The sequence below is a fragment of the Dothidotthia symphoricarpi genome, assembly GCF_010015815.1.
Source record: "Dothidotthia symphoricarpi CBS 119687 unplaced genomic scaffold P153scaffold_23, whole genome shotgun sequence".
NCBI lineage: Eukaryota > Fungi > Ascomycota > Dothideomycetes > Pleosporales > Dothidotthiaceae > Dothidotthia > Dothidotthia symphoricarpi.
The window spans coordinates 426,355-445,236 of NW_022985030.1; the positions used below are offsets into that span (position 1 = coordinate 426,355).

At 40.0% G+C, this 18,882-nt stretch overlaps 5 protein-coding genes across 5 annotated transcripts; 3 read left to right on the forward strand and 2 right to left on the reverse strand.

Moving 5' to 3' along the window:
• Positions 1 to 8,272: 8,272 nt before the first annotated feature.
• P153DRAFT_301990 (MFS general substrate transporter) lies at positions 8,273 to 10,298 on the forward strand (the record flags this gene model as incomplete). Its single annotated transcript, XM_033664422.1, has 4 exons — positions 8,273 to 8,315; positions 8,365 to 8,936; positions 8,987 to 9,277; positions 9,324 to 10,298. 4 exons carry the CDS (start codon positions 8,273 to 8,275, stop codon positions 10,296 to 10,298), a joined length of 1,881 nt encoding a protein of 626 aa, XP_033518867.1.
• A 261-nt stretch (positions 10,299 to 10,559) lies between these two features.
• On the forward strand, positions 10,560 to 11,688 carry P153DRAFT_302068 (bax inhibitor family protein-like protein; the record flags this gene model as incomplete). The annotated part of the gene is made up of 3 exons (XM_033664427.1): positions 10,560 to 11,098; positions 11,149 to 11,269; positions 11,326 to 11,688. The coding sequence occupies 3 exons, from the start codon at positions 10,560 to 10,562 to the stop codon at positions 11,686 to 11,688; spliced, it is 1,023 nt and encodes a 340-aa protein (XP_033518868.1).
• On the reverse strand, positions 11,506 to 13,396 carry P153DRAFT_132756 (uncharacterized protein). Its single transcript, XM_033662054.1, has 4 exons — positions 13,139 to 13,396; positions 12,881 to 13,021; positions 12,587 to 12,818; positions 11,506 to 12,532 (listed from the first exon to the last, which is right to left on the reverse strand). The coding sequence occupies exons 1-4, from the start codon at positions 13,292 to 13,294 to the stop codon at positions 11,910 to 11,912; spliced, it is 1,152 nt and encodes a 383-aa protein (XP_033518869.1). The 5' UTR covers positions 13,295 to 13,396; the 3' UTR covers positions 11,506 to 11,909.
• A 1,770-nt stretch (positions 13,397 to 15,166) lies between these two features.
• On the forward strand, positions 15,167 to 16,842 carry P153DRAFT_302336 (cytochrome P450; the record flags this gene model as incomplete). The annotated part of the gene is made up of 4 exons (XM_033664445.1): positions 15,167 to 15,460; positions 15,507 to 15,878; positions 15,928 to 16,167; positions 16,219 to 16,842. The coding sequence occupies 4 exons, from the start codon at positions 15,167 to 15,169 to the stop codon at positions 16,840 to 16,842; spliced, it is 1,530 nt and encodes a 509-aa protein (XP_033518870.1).
• A 629-nt stretch (positions 16,843 to 17,471) lies between these two features.
• Positions 17,472 to 18,839, reverse strand: P153DRAFT_301864 (heme oxygenase-like protein; the record flags this gene model as incomplete). Its single annotated transcript, XM_033664412.1, has 2 exons — positions 17,472 to 17,972; positions 18,027 to 18,839. 2 exons carry the CDS (start codon positions 18,837 to 18,839, stop codon positions 17,472 to 17,474), a joined length of 1,314 nt encoding a protein of 437 aa, XP_033518871.1.
• Between the last annotated feature and the right edge of the window lie 43 nt (positions 18,840 to 18,882).

Below are 18,882 nucleotides of genomic sequence, written 5' to 3' on the forward strand. Positions count from 1 at the left end.
AAAGGTTAGGTACTATAATTATTGTACTTTTAATACTACTAGCTAACTAACTAGATAGAGCTACTCTAGTAACAGTATATAATTCTAAAGAGTTTTATATAAAAAGTACAATTAATTTAGAAATCAAGAGGCCTCTTTAAATATCTATACGTGAAACTATAGGAAACTAGATACAAAAAAGGGTTTTTATTATTGTAATAAATATAGCTAGATAAGAAACAATTAATAGTTTAGAAGATTATAAATAATTATACTATAGTATTTACTTTTATGTATACTATTTACTTACCTTAATTAGTTCTCTTCTTAAAGTTTACAAGATAGAATAATCTAGTATATATTATAATTATATAATTACTCGTTATAGTATTAAATCAAAGTTCTGCTTGTTTAATCTTAGCTGTCTAAGTTAAATCAAATTTAGATAGTTATAAAAAGACAAAATAGCTCTATAAGCTAGAAAGTAATAAAAATAAAACTTTATTTCAAAAAGACTCTAGGTAAAAGATTACTAAATAGATATAGCCTTTATAAGAAAATCTATATTTATTTATGTTAACTAAATAGATAGATAAAGTAAAGAAAGTAAAATACTTATAAAAATAGTGAAAGCTATTAGTATATACGTAAATATAATTTGGATAAAGTGTTTAATTAATAGTTAAAAACCCTAGATTATATTATAAACTATAGCTAAGATATAAAAACTCTTTAATTAACTAGTAACTTTAAATATATAACTAAGGCAGCTTTAAAAGAGGTATAGGTAATAATAGTTTATATAGATTAGCTTGTATACAAATATTCTATACGCCTTAAGAGTTAAGATCTAAATACTTTATCTATCTATCTATCTATTTTATCTATCTTATCTACTCTTTCTTTATAATTAAGATTATACTTAACTAATAATATAAATCTATTAGTACAGCCTAAAAGTTTCTACGCTGTATTTTATAGTAAACTAATAATTAAAGGATTAAAGTAAGTAATTGCTAGTACTAGCATAGTACTTTGTATATCTTTAGTAAGATCTTTAAAAACCTAATAAGGTAGTAAAAGGAAGTAAAGGAAATTACTTAGTATAATAGTAATATATTCTTCTTAAATAATTTATTATTTTAGGTTTATAGCGTATTCATGCTTGTAGTACAGGCAGATAGACGCAACACAGTAAGAATTTAATATAGTAACTCAGTGTAGAAGCTAATACCCAGCCCCTTTTTGCACAGTAAACATCAGTAGGAGTACACAGTAACTTAAATAATTTATATATTAAGTAGTATTTTAAACTTTATTAAAAGTTTAAGGTAAAGCTTTATTAAGTTAAGATTTTACTTTTCCTTACATAAGTTTATAAGGCTAATAAGGCTTTTTTTAATACCTAACTTTTATAATTTAACAGCCTTAATACTAGGTAGTATAATAATACTATTTTAACTAAAGATAAAAAGTAATTTAAGTAAGCTTTTATAGTCCTTAAGTATACTACCTAGAAAGAGAAACTTATAGAAGTAATTTAGAAGGTATAAAACCTTACTATAATATTATAAAATTAAGACAAAATAAGGATAAAGCTAGCTAAACTTATTAAGAGGTAGTAGTAAGAGTAATAGCAACAGCAATAGCAATAAGAAGTAGATAGTTATAATTAGGTTAAACTTTAGCTACTATAGTTAGTGTAAATGAATAATAAGAACTAATAAGTAATTAAAATGCTTGCCTAACTAAATATAATAGTAACAAAATACATTAATAAAGTATGTTTAAAACTATATTAAAAAAGAAATTAATTAATTTTTACTACTAAAATAGACTACTATTGAATACTTTATAGAAATAGTAGAAATAAAGATAGTTTATTAGTAGAAGTTATTTTAAAGCTACTTTATAATATATATAAAAGTAAACTACTAGTATTGTAAAGAAACTTATATTATATTTAAACTATAAGTTAGTTCAAGTTGTTAAATTAAGTACTCCTACTTTAGATTATTTATAAAAAAAATTAAAAGAAGGCTATAATTCTCTATAATTTACTATGTATTAAATACTATTATATAGAAGAATATATATTTCTTTTCTATTATTAAGGAGACTTTATTTCAAATTATAAAAGTAAAATAGTATATAAAAGTAGATGTAATTATAGTCTTCTACTAGATAAGCGTAATAGAAGAAGATAAGTAAAATATTTTTTCTTTTATATAATTTAGGCTATATAAATAGTAGGTTACTTTATTTAGTCTTAACAAAATACCTTGTAAATTCTAATAATATATTAACTAGACATTATAGGAAGACTTTAAAATCTACTATTTAACTTCTACTAATAATATACGAAGCTACTAAAACAGATTATAGAAGTAAAATAAATACTAAAATAAAGTAATTAATAAGAAACTCTTAAAACAACGCTTATAGCTTTATATAAATAAATATAACTCTAGTTATAAATAAGCTAAGTACATAACTTAAATAATAAAAGTAGGTAATAGTATCTAAAGAGATCTAAAAAAAAAACTAGTAATTTATATATAAGAATAGCTAGAAAGTATTAAAAGTATTTAAAGGTTTATAAAATTCAAAACCTTTTACTTATAGTTTATAAAAAATATTTTATAAGTTATTAAGCTACTAACTAAACTAATATAGAGAATAGTAATTTTCTAATAACAAAATCTTTAAAGGAAAGTATTTGAAAAGTATAAGAATACTAATATTTTAAAGCTATTATTATCTAATTCTAATACTAAAATAAAACTAATTAAGAAGACAATACTTTTAAGTAAGTAACTAAAGAGGTCTAAGTATAGTTTTAAAGAAATAAGCTACTCTTAGTAGTAGTATTTTAGTTAGTAAAAAATATAATTATAAAGGTTAACTATACTATTTATATTAAAGAGGAATTAGCTATTACAAACTATATAAACTAAGAAGAAGCTAAACTTTAGTAAGTTTTATAGTTTATTCTTATTATAAATTATAAAAACTTAGAATATTTTAATACTATAAAGATACTATTTTAAAGGTATATATACCTGTTTAATATACTTAGCTAATTTAGCTTAACTTATATATACTACTTAGATAAAGTTAATAAAAGTACTAATCTACTATTAAAAAGTATAAAGTATAGTATAATAAAATTCAAATAATTAGTAAATTAAAATAAGACAAATTTAGATGTTATAACTAAATATAAAGGGCGAACTATAACCTAATAAAGTAAAGATATAAGTCTTTTATTTTACTACTAAATTTAAGGTTTATAACATTAAGGTTTGAATAAATACTTAAAGTTTTAAAACCTCGTAATTTGAATTAAAAATAAATACTTTTAGAAACTAGTACTAAGTTTACTTTAACTTATAGTAGCTCAAAGAAGTTTTATTAAATATAAATTATTATAGCTTTAAATAACCTAGTATATAGAAAAGTTTTTAAACCTTTAAATATAAGCGATAAAAATTTCTTTTTAAACTTTAAATTAAAAGTTCTACTTATAAAGTAAACTATTAATATAAAAGAAGTTACTATACTACTAGAAGTAGAAATAAGGACTAGATTAAGAAGAAAGATATTCTAAAATTATTATAAAAACCTATAAACTTCTAGCTATTATTATTTTAAGTTAATAGTGTATATATACTTATAGTACAGGCAGATAAAGATAATATAGTAAGAATCTAATTAGGTAACTTTGTATAGAAGCTAAAGCTTAGCCTTTTTTTATATAGTAAACATTAGTAAAAGTATATAGTAAGAGTTATAGGAACCTAATTAGCTATCTCTTTCTAATTAGCTACCCAATATACTAATTTATATATATATTTAAGAGCCTAAGTAGAAATTAAAGCTTAGTTTAGCTTTAAGTTATATACTATAGTTTAGTTAAAAAGATTTTCAATAGACTAGTAATTCTTATTATTTAACTAGGTAATAATAGCTTAGAAGATTAAGCTAGTTTATAAATATCTTTTTTACCTTAAAAGATAAAATACTTATTTAATAATCTATTTATTTATATTATCTTTTTTTACTACCAAGATTTTACCTAATTAATAATAAAATCTTATTAGTATAGCTTAAGATCTTCTAAACTATATTTAAAAGTAAACTAATACTAAAAAAATTAATTTAAGTATATACTAGTACTAGTATAGTACTTTAGATATCTCTAATAAAACTTTTAAGAACCTAATTATGTAGTAAGAAGAAATTATACTGTATACTTTAACTAATATTCACTGTCTAAAAAGGGGCTAGGTAATAGCTTCTATAGTAAGCTACTATATTAGATTCCTACTGTGTTACGTCTATCTACCTGTACTAGAAGCATAAATACGCTATAAACCTAAAGTAATAGTAAAAAGAAATAAAGAATATTACTTAGTAGAATAGTAGTACCTTCTACTTAATAAATAAAATTATTCTGTAGTACTTTAAAGTTAATAGAAAATTTAGAGTATATCTGTATTAAGTTAGAATATAGCTTTTTTTTAAATAAGTATATAAATCTAATAAGGCTTTTTTTAATACTTAGCTCTTTTAACTTAGCTTGATTACTACTTAGTAGTATAATAATACTACTCTAACTTAAAATAAAAGCTACTCTAACTAAGCTTTGTTAGATTCTAGGTATACTACTTAAAAGGAAAGAATTATAGTAGTAATTTAGAAGATGTAATACCTTACTATAAGGATAGTAAATATAGATAAGGATAAATCTAGAAGTAGTAGAAATAGTAGTAGTAATAGTAATAGTAGTAGTAATAGTAATAGTAATAGAAATATAAACATTATAACTAGGTTATACTTTAGCTACTATAGTTAGTGTAAATTATAAAATCTAACAAGTAATAAAAATATATATAAAAGAATCTCAATAATAAGATTACATATTAATTTCTGTCCTGTAGGGAAGAAATACTTATATAATTCTAGTAGAAGACTAATTCTTTTTCAAGATTTTATTTATTTTTAGAAAACCTATCTCAAAAATAATATACATAATTAATAACTAAGATTTAGAGAAAATTTAAGTTAAAAATACTAACGGTACTATTCCTTATAGATAAAGTATAAATAAATCTAAATAGAACTTATTTTAAATTTACCTATAAGTAATAGATACTAATACCTTCTAGTAGAACGAAATAGGCTAAGTAAGAATGTAGAAGTAATTCTATTAAAAGACATAAAGACTAAAATAGTAATAAAAGTTTTCTGAAAAGATTTATAGCTTACCGTTAGCCATTAAAAATTTTATATCTTAATAAAGTATCGAGTTTATACAAGACTGTAATAAACAACCTCCTATAGAAAATTAGTAATTACTTATTAAGTATTTACTAGCTATTAATTAGAAACTAAGATACTACTAAGTAAAAAGGTTTAATAGAAGCTAATTTATAGGCCTATATAAACTAAAGAAAGAATTTTTCAATATTAATATATTATATACCCTAAATTATAACCAAAAAGAAATTTTTAACGTATACTAGTATAAGCCTACTCTTTCTATAATATAGATATAACATAAAAATAGTATAGAAAGTTATAGAATAGGTAATGTAGTAATAGTACTAAAAGCTAAATTAATTAGAAAAGATAACGAAAGTACTTACTATAAAATTTATAGAAATACTAAATTATATATAAATAAGAAAAGTAAAAGCCTAGTAACTCTAAGAAGTTTAAGCTAATTAGTATTAAAAAAAAGTACTATAACTATAATAAAGAAACTAAGAATTATTTTAAGTTTATAGCGTATTTATACTTAAAGTATAAGTAGATAGATATAATATAGTAAGAATTAAATATAGTAACTTAGTATAGAAGCTAATATCTAGCCCCTTTTTAAATAGTAAATATTAGTAGAAGTATATAGTAAAGGTAATAAACAGCTAATTAGCTATTTCTTAATTACTAGCTACTTAATATACTAATTAAGATATATATTTAAGAGCTTAAGTAATAACTAAAGTTTAGTTTAGCTTTCGGTTATAAACTATAGTTAAGTTAAAAAAGCTCTTTTAATAACTAGTAATTTTAAATTTATAACTAAGTAATAATAGTTTATATAGATAAGCTAATATAGAACTATTCTTTATACCTTAATAGTTAAAATCTTTATCTATTTATTTATGTATATTATCTTATCTGTCTTTACTACTAATATTATGCCTAATTAGTAATTTAATCCTATTAGTATAGCCTAGGAGTTTCTATACTATATTTTATAGTAAACTTATAGTTAAAAGATTAAAATGCGTAATTACTAGTGCTAGTATAGTACTTTAAATATCTTTAGTAAAATCTCTAATAACCTAGTTAGGTAGTAGAAAGAAATAGAGGGTATTACTTAGTATAATAGTAATACCTTTTACCTAAAAGATAAAGATATCTTACAGTACCTTAAGGTTAATAAGAGACTTAGGGTATAGCTTTATAAGGTTAAAGTTTAGCTTCTCCTTACATAAGTCTATAAGACTTATATAGGTAATATATAATAAAACCTAAGCTTTACATAATAATAAAAGTACTAGTAGATAAGTAAGGCCTACTAGTTATAATAATACTTATATACTTAGCTTATAGTAGTAGTACTAATAGCTTCTAAGTAATCTCTTATTTAAAACTTTAGTAAATAAGATAAATATTAAAAAAAAAGAGCTTGTATAAATTACTTTAATATATTAACCTAATATAATATTCTAATATACGCAATAAATTATCTAGTAAAGCTCTTAAAAATGGAAAATATTTATAAAAATACTACATAAGTTAAATACTAATTAAGCTAATTAGCAAATATATAGCTAATATAGATAATAGTTTAGTTATACTAGTAAATTTATACTATAGCTTATAAAGACTAGATTATAAAACTACTAATACTATAAGTATAAGACAAAAAGGCTAGTTAAAATTATTATTAAAAAAGCTTTTACAAAGAGCTAAAATTAACTAAATAATAATTACAATAAATAGAAAGAAAAATACATAGTTTATAGCCTAATAGAAATATATATAGATGTTTATAGTACTTTAGAGGCTGCAATTTGCGTATATAATATTATAGTTAGGTTATTTATATAGTTTCTAACTTTATTAAATTAATAACAAAACTCTTTTTTAAGTATAGAAGTAGCTTTTCTTTTAAAAAAGAGTATTATAATTACTAGGCTAGCGCGCTTAGCTAGTAGTCCTACTAGTAGCTACTTAGCAGCCCTATAGTTACTTTCTAATTCAGTATTCTACTTATTAGAGAAATCCAACTAATTATTATTTTCTTCTTGTACAACCTGTATTAGCTACTTTAAACCTTGCAGATAGATTATTACAATTTATCTCTTTTAACAAACTCATTGTTCGTCTTCTTGGTTAAGTGTATATAATACGTAATCTGTACAACAAAAACTCAAGTAAGTAGGTGTAAGGAAATAGCAGGAATACACTTAAAACGTAAGAATAATCTATTCTTTGCATAAACTTGTAACAGGCATAGAAGCTGTGATTTAATATATACTCGTGTCCTTTACAGCTGTATCGCCTGACAAATAACTAGTCCTAAATGATAGCCTAATATGCAGCCAAGACATTATCAACTTTCCCAAAGCCTGCTCGGCCTGTCGGTTTACCGCGGTCGTAACCTGGTCCCGTCCACGATATGCGCTCTCTGAAGCTCAGACGCTGTCTCGTCGTCGTATACGCTTTAGGGACCCAACCTGTGATGAAGCGTCTGGCAAGATGGCGCAGAGGCTGACGATGGAGCATGATTGCGAGCCAAACCGGCCGCCTACACTACACGTAGTGGATGTAATCTGATGAATGCATCACGATCGTTCGAACCATTCCACGTTCATGCATCTCCAAAGAATAGAAGATCGCAGTAAATACCAATTATAGCAACCTCCTTACCCAAGGCTGAACCAGGATTAGTAGTGTAGCTTGACAACGCGACCTGATACGTACAGTAGTTGTTCTCTTCAGGCTATAAACAACATCATTACGCATGTGTGACCTGCATAAAGACGTTGTAACAGAAGCAGAGACAGTGATGTCGACACGAGTCGTGTACCACGATGCGCATGACTCGGACGCCCTAAGGAACAAATTATCGGCATGTCGGGAGCATGCTCTTCACCGTATCACTCCGTGATCAAGTGACGCAATCCTTGAGCTTTCTCTCGTAGCTACTAGTTTTCAACCTCCTGTGCTGAGACTGACTGCCCAGTAGCATGCATCTTTTATCAGTCTCATCATCATGACAGAACACAAGTTGCCAGTACAGCAGCTGGCAATTCTCTGTACGTTCCTTCGCCCAGATTTGACAAAGTTACTAACGTCGCCGCTCAGCCATTTGCCGATTTGCTGAGCCTATTGCGCTCACATCAGTGTTCCCTTACCTTCCTGAGATGATGGAGTCCTTTGGCATCCCGCAGAATGATATCGCTCGTTGGGCAGGCATCACCTCGACCATCTTTTCCATGTGCCAAGCGTCCACAGCCCTCTTATGGGGAGCCGCTTCGGACCGTATTGGTAGAAAACCGATCATATTGTTGGGGTTGTTCAATACCATGTGGACGATGCTGATGTGGGGCTTTTCAACAAACCTGCCCATGGCTTTGACGGCGCGGGCGTTGCAAGGCTTGGGAAACGGAAATGTTGGCATACTGAGGACGACGGTAGCGGAACTTTGTCCATGGAAAGAGCTTCAGCCCCGGGCTTTCTCGATCATGCCGTTAGTGTATACAGTTGGTGCTATATTTGGGCCGATGCTTGGAGGAGCAATGTCGAACCCGCTCCGGGTTAATCCGCGGAGGCCCCGTGGAGACGCTTTTCTCGAAAAGTTTCCCTATGTCCTCCCAAACATTGTAGCAGCAGCTTTTTTCACGATTGGCATCGTGGTGGGTTGGCTGTTTCTGCAGGTGAGGGATCACTAACCAAGGTAGCTTGGATTTTGCTGATATGTGGCTAGGAATCTCTCGAGAACAAGAAAGGTCGTCAGGATCTAGGCTTGAGAACAGGGACCAGACTCGTCACATCATTTCGCAAGATCTTCTGCATACCAAAGACATCAGGCTACTCTCGTTCAGAACAAGAGCCCTTACTCGGTCCTCAAAAGGCGATGGATTCTCTTCCAACCGGCGAAGCGACCAGCATAGTCAAACAAGATTCCCCAAAGGTCCGCGATGTGCTATCGTACCAAACCACCCTGAACCTGGTGGTGTATACTCTACTAGCATTGTATTCGATTGCGTTCGATCAGGTGAGCCATAAGAACTCGTGAACGACCAGCTGCTAACCGGCTACAGTTGTTGCCAGTCTTCATGCATCATCCTTCCCAATCTACAAATGATACCAATGTGTCCCTTCCCTTGAAATTTTCAGGTGGTTTTGGGATTGATTCTAGGCGCATTGGTGCAATCTTTACCTTGTTCGGGGTGACGTCCACCCTATGTCAGTTTCTGCTATTTCCACCGCTCGCCCGCACACTAGGAGTTTTGCGTTGCCTTCGCATTTCATTTCATATATTTCCGGTTGTCTATTTCGTAACACCCTTTGTCAGTCTTATTCCTGATCAAACAACAAAAGAGGTCGTCTTGGTGGCTTTACTCATGATCAGAGGTGTTGCAGGAACCTTTGCGTTTCCAACATCAACTATCATGCTTACCAACAGTGCGCCTAGCTTGCGTCTGCTGGGAACAATCAACGGAGTGGCTACGTCGGTGTCAGCTATTGGTCGTGCAATAGGTCCGGCGGTCGGGGGTGGATTGTTCACATGGGGTGTCAAACGTGGATATGTCATCGTGCCTTTCTGGGCCCTGTCCGCCATCTCGCTGTTAGCGTCGATTCCAACATGGTGGCTGGTGGAGGGTAAGGGGTTTGGAGATGATGCCGACTCGGACACAGAAAGTATTGCATCGAGCACAGAAGAAGAGTCAGAAGCGGAAAATGCCAGACCGATGTCTATCTCCAAAGGCGACGAGGCATTGGATTCGGAGTCTGAGTTTGGGGAGGTTGGAGAACCCAGAGTGAGTCGAACTCATTCCAGCCCACGATCTAGCACGGCTTGGATGCCTGACGATAACGATGGCGACGATTCTGATGAGGAATCGAATGTGGGACGAAGAAGGCACCCGAAACATGTAGATAGTGCCCGGAGGCGTAGGACGTTAGAGAGAACATCGTCGGTGCCGATTGGTATGGGCCGGGGATTTAGGCGGTATAGCTCGAACTTGGGGAGCACGGGAGTTGGAGGTAGCGGTACAAGTTGGGGCGGAACCTGAGGAGTCGATACTCTCTTGGGGTTTGATGAAACAAGACCGATTGAGGCAAGGACGCTCTATACTAGATCGCTTTAGTGCCAATGCATCATCTTTCTCAGTTGACAAAGAGGCCAGGTTTTATCACGTGATGGTCGGAGTTAAGAGGTGGTTCTCGAAGTATCCACCGCCACAGCGTCATATGCACGACGGGTACTTCACCCCTCGAGCTCTCGACGTCCATCAACAACAAACTCTCAAAACACATTGACAACGACGGTCACCATGGCGTTCCTACTTCGGCGACCGTTTGCTGTGACGGCGACGCTGAGCCGAGCGGGCCCGAAGTCGGCGTTGGCCCACACATGTCGCGCCCTGCACAGCACGCCACTCCAACGACACGCACACGTCTCGACGCGGAAGGCGCTTTCCCTGTCGACAGGACAGAATGCGACGCGCTTCGGCCAGACGTTCCGCCGCTCGTACCAGCAAGCCGCCCTCAACCCGGCGGCACAGGGCGACTTGCGACAACGCCTCATGTACGGCGCTGGCATCTTCGGCGCAACGCTGCTGGCCATCAACCTGGTCTTCAACCGCGAGACGCGCGAGGATGGCGGCATGCCGCCGTTTGAGCGCGCCTACCTCAACGACACGTTCATGCACACGGGGCTGGGCATCGGCATGATTGGTGTCGCGGCGCGCGCCCTGCACATGAACGGGTGGAGTGTCCGTCTCATGAGCGCGAACCCGTGGCTGGTGCTCGGCGTCGGGCTGGTGGGCAGCATTGGCACAATGTACGGGACAAGGGCGACTCACCCGAGCAAGTAAGCCGTCTCACGGTCCCGAGCTCCATGGCGTCGCTAACGTGGGGCAGCTACGTGCAGAAGTACGCCCTGTGGTCCGGCTTCAACCTCACACAAGCTCTGCTCCTCTCGCCCCTGTTCTTCATGCACCCGGCCATCCTCGCCCGCGCTGGTCTCTACACTGTCGGCATGGTACGCAACCCTCACACCCAACCCAGCCGCCATTAACGCTGACTTTGGCCAAATAGATGGGCTCCATTGCCTTCGTCGGCGCTACTGCCAAGACAGACAAGTACATGTACCTTGGCGGCCCCCTCCTTGCTGGCGTCGCCGTCGTTGCCCTCTCTGGTCTCGCGCCCCTCGTCATCCCCGCCACCGCGGCCCGCACTCTGATGTTCACAGAGAACATCTGGCTATACGGGGGTCTCGCTGTGTTTGGAGGCTTCACCCTGTACGACGTGCAAAAGGTCCTGAACCATGCCCGTCTGGCAGAGCGTGGTCTGATTCCTAAGGATCCCGTCAACGAGTCCATCTCGCTGGAATTGGATTTTATCAACATCTTCGTGAGAATGGTGCAGATTTTGGCCATGCAGCAAAACAGACGGAAGTGAACTTGACCTTTACCAGAAGACCAAAATGGATCTAACGATAACCATACACATGATGTTTCTAGCATGTTGCACGTATATTGCTCTGAACAAGGCGATTCTATTGTGTTTACGCGGTATGGAATGTCACAATACACTCCTCTCTATTTCTCACGCATGATTTTCATCGTTGACATTTCACAATAATGATACGCACACGATATTCTCATTCGTCTTTGCTTCTTTTACACAATATTCCTTACTTGCTCTTCTTTTGTGGCAACAGTTGTCGTAACCACGATATCTCTTGTCCGAGTGTTTGTTTTGTCGTCGTCCCTAGCGTGGAGGAAAGCTCCAAACCTATGATCGTTGCTCGACTGTAAAAACAACTCCTCGCTCGCCACGTCAGATCCTAGCTCCACGGTTGTCTGTATCATGCTATTTCCCGGCCCCATGTATATATCATCAGTGCTTCTCGTGCTGCCCTTCTTGTCCAATCCGCCGCTTTGTTTGCCCATCTTTTTCTCGTAACTACTGAGCGGATATGACCCGCGCTTCGATGAATTGCCCTGGCTGTCGTACATCACTCTTGCGTACAAGGGTCGTAGAACCGGTATGCATGCGCAAATTATGGTAAGACACACCTCAGATGAGGACCAGAGAAGCATGGGTGACGTGTCATAGACATAGTTTTCCAGTGAGCTGAGAGATCTCAGTTTGATAGTGCGGACTACGGAGCAGGCACCTGCAAAGACTCCGAGTGAAAGACCGCATGCAATGGTGACTTTCTCGTTGCGTTTCATGTTGAGGTTGATCACGACGTGCCATGGTAGGAGGGCGAGGACGAAGTCCATCGTTGCGGACCAAGCTGCATCGACGCATCAGTATACTTGTGGGTTGGAGGAATAAGGAGACTACGTACCGCCCATGGTCAATCCGACGCCTGTAAAGTTTAGCCAGCAGTAGCCGCCCTGGATCGTTTGATCCCATAGAAAGGCTACTGGTTTGCATTGCGCGTACAACAGCACTGTCGTTACCGTGCAGAGGAACGTTGTACTCGCGATGCAGAACCACAGTAAGGCAATGTGCCATTTCTTAAGCACAATCCGTAACAAGAAGACTGCAACCGAACCTTTGGACGCAGCAATTCCCATCTACAGGTCAAGACACAATATCAGCAAATATCACCTGCGGTACATACTTGGAATTTACGTACAATGCAAATTCCTTGCCCGATTGCTTCCCACTTGATAGCTCTGGAGTTGTCGAGACCCGCGCGCTGGATATCAGCGGCACGCTTTCCAACGCCGTAGGAGATACCAATGGATATACAGACGGCATAACCTATAAACGTCGCCTCGAGTGGTGTTAGAGATCTACATTCTTACATGTGTGATAGGGGCTCGTCGGAGCTGAGTCGGTCGAAATGCTAAATGCAATTCGAGAACGAAGTAAGGAGCGGATGCTGACTTACCAGGTTGACTAGCATCAAGACATCGTCTAATCCCAAGCTGCGCATTATGTAGTGTCGTGTGTACATACGAAAAGCGATGAACACACTAGCGACGGCGAGTTGAAGCCATATCACTCCGTTGAGAATGGAGGCGTAGTCTTCAGGACTCGCCATCATAAACGTAAAGGTTGCAGGTGATTTGATCCGGTTCCCAAAGGTGAGGCTCGATTAGATCTTGTTGTGAGACTTGGATGTGAGCGAGACCTGCTCAGGGTGACAAAATTGTCTTCTCGAACCTGATGGTTATTTAGGATGATCGTCGACAGATATGACAAAAAGATACGTAGTCGCTGGAGATCTTAATGAAGCCTGACGGCATGCGATGCAGATGTTATTAGGCGGCTATAATAAGTCAAGGGTCAATGTCCATGGCCCAGACTTGCCGTTGATAGGCACGGAACCAACGTCATTGAAAACATTGGCCGAACATAGAAAAAGAAAATGGCGTGCGCTATCAGCGATGGTGATTAACGTAGTAAACCGCACGAATTTCGGGGGTCCTTGTGGAGATCATCCCCGTTCGCAACGGGGAAAAGGGAAGCGTTTAGCTTCAGTTCCAGATAGGACCTGCCATACCGGAGCGACAACTCCGATGGTCCTGGGACTGTCGACATATGATGCACCGTACACTTGCTGTGAAATGAATTCAACCGGTTGAGACCTCATCTTTCCTAGTCATACGAGATTCGGCCTTGGGAATCGGCCATCGCGGACTGAAAGAACTTGAAAGTGAATTTATTCCCTTAAGCTCTCGAAGTGGTATAAATCTGTCAAACGAGTGAGTGGTGGTCTTCCCCGTGCGTTTGGTCTTGTAGAAAGAAGATAAGCGTTCATTTAGGGCTGTCGGAGTACCGCCCACCGCATTTGCTAGGTACAACTGCCGACCGGTACAAGCGGAGTACTAGGTTCGGAGGTGGACGCATAACGGTCAAGATCAGGCCACTATGCTTAGCGATGCAAAGATCTGACAGTTCGGTAATTCTGTAATATACCTGACTCAACATTTGTTCTCGCCGCGATATAGTTGGAACGACAATTTGCCTCCATACTACTTTTCACCTACAAACGCAATTTCCAGTCCGTGATAGATCTACGGTATAGTTCTGGCGAACGTTGAGCCGAACAGTATCTACTCTATCATTTGCCCGTTGAGTTCTGACATCCATGTTGCACATGTAGATCGGGCGTTGCACAGCATCTGCTGGGTCGTACAGCCCGACAAATATCTCCGCGACGACCGCTGGGATAGCGCCGGCTGCACGGTACCAACTCCGGTCCTATACCCCATTCCATTGGTCCTCTTCTTGGGATTACTGGGTGCGGTAAAAAGGGTGCAGCTAGTTGCAAGCGTACGTGTGCGTGGTATGAAGCAGCCAGGCGGAGATGACCGCATCGCTTGTATTTCCGCTTGCAACACTTCGATGCGAATAAAGACCGCTAAATATGATGCACGTTCTACAGCCTGAAAGCGCCTTTAGTGGTCGGAGGCTGCACCTATCATTCGATCTGGTACTGGCCCTCGAACGGCACGTTAGCGTCCTCCGATGCGACGACTACCTGGTCCTAGTCAAATTGACTGTTGAAGCCGTTCCCGCTGCCGTTCCATCAGCTATCATCACCAACTATGATAGGTTCTCGCGGAAAACCGGTTTAGCCAAAGTTTTGCACCGGGTGAAAGACTGGACAGAGCTATTTCCACATGTCCTGTTGCCAGGTCTCGACTCAGATCAGGATGGAACCAATTGATCGAGACGGATTTGCGATTCTCCTCAAAGGAATGGCCTTGATTTGGAAATTGAGGCGCGGGCAGACTAGTTGCTCCGCCATGTAGTGAACATAATCGCAAACATGTTAGTCGGTCGAGGAAATTCGCAGGTGGTCCTATATTTTATTCAAGTTGGCTGGGGGTTCCCGCCAATTCCTACACTTCCTCTTCAACAACGCCTCACTCCTTTGGTTGTCCTTATTCATAAGGAGTCGTCTTCAGCCATGACACTCACCGCTTTGTTGGTCAAGGCATTCGAGCTCGCAGTAATTGCCTTGGTTGGTCAATACGTTTTGGCTTACAAGCGGTCTCCCCTCAAGAAAATACCGGGACCATTCCTCGCCAAATTCTCGGATATCTGGCGCCTCGTCAACCACTATGGCCAAACGCATATCGAGACTCAGAAAAAGTTGCATGAAAAGCATGGCGACGTCGTCCGACTTGGGCCAAACACCGTGAGCATCGCAGACCCCAACCTCATCAAGACCATATATTCCACACGAGGAACATTCCCAAAAGTAGGTTTCTGTTACACATCTTTGTTGACATCGCTCATGTTGGTAGTCCGAGTACTATTCAGTGAACGACGCCCTACAAAATGGACACCTCATCCAGAATCTTTTCAGCACGCGCGATAACGAATTCCACTCCCGGACTCTCAAGCCTGTTCAGAAGCTGTACTCTCTGTCAAATGCCCTGCAACTAGAGACTCTTATGAATGAAGATCTGCATGTCTTCCGCTCTGAGCTTGAGACCAGATTCATGCAAGGAGAAAACGAAGGTAAAACATGCGATCTTGCGGACTGGATTTCTTACTTTGCTTGGGACTTTCTCGGCGACATGACCTGGAGCAAGCGTATGGGGTTCATGGAGCAAGGAAAGGACGTGGGTAACATGCTTGCTACGGCTGAGAACGTGATGCGATACTTCTCAGTGGTACGTACCGGTCCAACTCGACCCGCCTTCGCGCTTTTAACTCGTACAGGTCGGCCAAATTCCCGCCCTCGACAAGCTTCTCGGGAAAAATGCATACTCGCCCTACATCCACAAGTTTGACGATTTCTCTGTCGCTGCGGGCGCTGCTGTCGAGCGCTTCATGGAACGCATGCAAGATCCGGGGCAATTCAAGGGCAAAAAAGACTTTCTGAACGATTTTCTGCAAGCTAAAGAAGATAATCCCACTCTCGTCACGGACAACGAGGTCATAGGCTACATGATCATCAACGTAAGTCTCATTGGCTACGCACGCCTTGCTTCGCAATTGACAGTACCCCAGATCCTAGGTGGCGCCGACACCCTTGCCATTGTGATCAAAGCCATTTTCTATCACATCCTCAAATCTCCGCGCGCCAAACAGCTACTCGTGTCTGAGCTCCGGTCTGCAAATCTCTCTGACTCCCCATCCTATTCAACTCTAGAAGTTCTTCCTTATCTTGACGCCTGCATAAAGGAAGGCCTGCGCATGCACCCTGTTGTTGGACACATCCTGGAGCGCATTGTCCCCGCATCCGGCCTGACACTTGCTGACGGCACTATTCTGCCTCCGGGTACAATCGTTGGTGTTAACCCGTGGGTTGTGCATTACAAGAGCGACATTTTCGGTCCACAGGTCAATGAATTCCGGCCTGAACGGTGGTTAAGGGAACAAAGTGAGGGGAAAGAAGAGTTCGAGTTCCGCATCAAGAAGATGAAGGATGCCGATCTGAGCTTTGGAGGGGGGAATCGCGTATGCCTCGGACGTCCGTTGGCCTTGGTCGAGTTGTACAAGGTTGTTGCTACCATGTTTCGGGGCTATGAAATTGAACTTGAAGATCCAAGCAAAGAGTGGGAATTGAGTAAGCAGTGGTTTGTTTGGCCGCATAAGATTAGGGTGAAGATGAGTCCGTCTAGGATGTCGTAGCCTGGGAGATGCGTGTGATAGGCAGTTTATCGAAGCGAAGAGCGTTAGATGAAGGTTCGAATAGCCAATTATTTACACTGAGATAGTCGTGTATACTGTGAGACAATTCGAACTTAAGACCTGACGTATGGCGTCTCATCTGGTGGAATTTAGGAAAATGTACTTTAACATCAGCTCGTAACTAAGCTACGACTGTCTCCCTTCCTGACGTATTCTGGACAGTGTCGCGTCTTTGACCAGACTGTGGTCATATGTAGCCAGACCTAGGCGAACTGCCCCTGGTCAATAACCAAAACGTAATTCTCATAAGGTTCTGGGCCCGTGATATCGTAAGTATGAACCTAATAGAAAATACCAGTCCCGGATACGCCCATGGAAAAATTCCTACCCAAGAACGCTCGTGAAATGCTGCAAGGCGGAAAACATTGATCTGGAAAGAAACTGAAGATGCAAGCGACATATTAAGGAAATCATAAGTATCCGAGTACACATAATGGGAATGCAGCTACGAGTCGAAATTCCCACACGAGCGTTCTCAGGCTAACACTGGAGGACATCTCAGAAATGTCCTGTAGGTAGGCCTGGTCGGCTCGCTTGGTACGCTCGATTGCACTCAGATGTTTGGTGCTCTACGGACCCTGGTTGACGCCATCGAGTCCGTTGGTGTTGGGAATTGTAAAGCTGTTTCTGCCGTCACCGACAGGTGTGCTGTCGCCACCATTGATAGCAGAGGTCATTGGCCCACTCATAGGACCGTTATTGAAGCTGGATCCGCCATTGTTGACGGGGTTGTTGTCCATGCCGCTCATCCCCAGGCCGGCCGGGGCAAGATGTGAGTTGTCGTCTTCTTCGCCCATTCCATCTACCTCTGGCCAGAAGCGCTCTTCCAGCCAGCATATCTGTCGGAAGATCTCCTCGCAGCGGACCATCTCTTCTTTGCCGTCGCGGGTAGTGGTGATGTTGGCGAGCTCGTCGACGAGGGCCCGTGTTGCGTCCACGAACTTGCTGAAGGCAGGCGATGTCCAGTTGGGGATCAAGGCTTGGTGGAGGGCTATGATGTGGGCGTCGTTGCTGGGCGTGGAGAGGGTGGTGCTGAAGGACGAGGCGTACTGCCAGGCGGAGCGGTAGCACTGCAGGAGTCAGTCGTGTATTCGTTGAGTCGGTTGGTCAGTCAGGTGACATACGTGCTCAATCCCCCACAGGACCACCATGCCCTCGAGGAGCGAGGCGCTGGAGCTGCTGGCGCTCACAAACAGATCGAGCAGGGCGCGGGTGATGGGCGTGGGGGCTTCGTGGCCCAGGGTGAGGCCGTACTTTGTGGCGGTGATCTCGAAGAACTGCATCTCGCGGCGCATGTTGTTCAGGGCGGAGATGAGCAGGTCCATGGTGCGGTACATGGGGTGGAACTGCGAGTTGTGCGTCTGCGGCAGGCGGATCTTGGCCAGCAGCTGGCCGACGAAGCGGATGTAGCCGCGGGCATAGTGGCCGTCCTGCACCAGCCACTGCGCCAGCGGCCCGGCGGCCAGCGAGCCACAGCCGGCGTGCGAGAGGAAGGGCTGCTGGGTGGCGTGGGCAAAGGGCGCGGCGCAGATGGCCAGCAGGTGGGCAGTGAGCGAGGGGGCGTGGTGCGGGTGCATGGGCATGGGGCTGCTGGGCGCAAGCAGCTGGCCGTCGCGGGCGCGCTTGTTGTTGGGCCCGCGGCGGTGCACCTGCAGGTTCGGGTTGGGCTGCTGGCCGCTCAGGATGGCGCTGGGGGCCTGCGACACGATGCTGGCCTCGACGGGCGGCCCATGGGCGTGCGGCGCGACGTGGGCCTGGGCGTCGGGCGAGGCCAGGTACGCCTGGCACTCCTGGAGGTGCTCGATCTGGCGCGTCGTGTTCTTCGCGCGCACGTAGCCGCAGTGCATGCACTTGACCTTGTTGCACTTGGACGGCGTGTCCTGGTCCTGGAACTCCTGGAACGCCCGGCGGATGTCCGGGTTGGCGTGTCTGCCCATCGCTTGCCGCGTCGCTGCCCGGGGACGACTGCCATGGCTGTTA

Coding starts and splice junctions, on each gene's coding strand:
- P153DRAFT_132756 (XM_033662054.1), bottom strand. CDS start 13,294: ATGATGGCGAGTCCTGAAGACTACGCCTCCATTCTCAACGGAGTGATA. Junction 12,819..12,880: donor TCGGGCAAGGAATTTGCATT/GTACGTAAATTC, acceptor CTTGACCTGTAG/ATGGGAATTGCTGCGTCCAA. Junction 12,533..12,586: donor CGTCGGATTGACCATGGGCG/GTACGTAGTCTC, acceptor GCGTCGATGCAG/CTTGGTCCGCAACGATGGAC.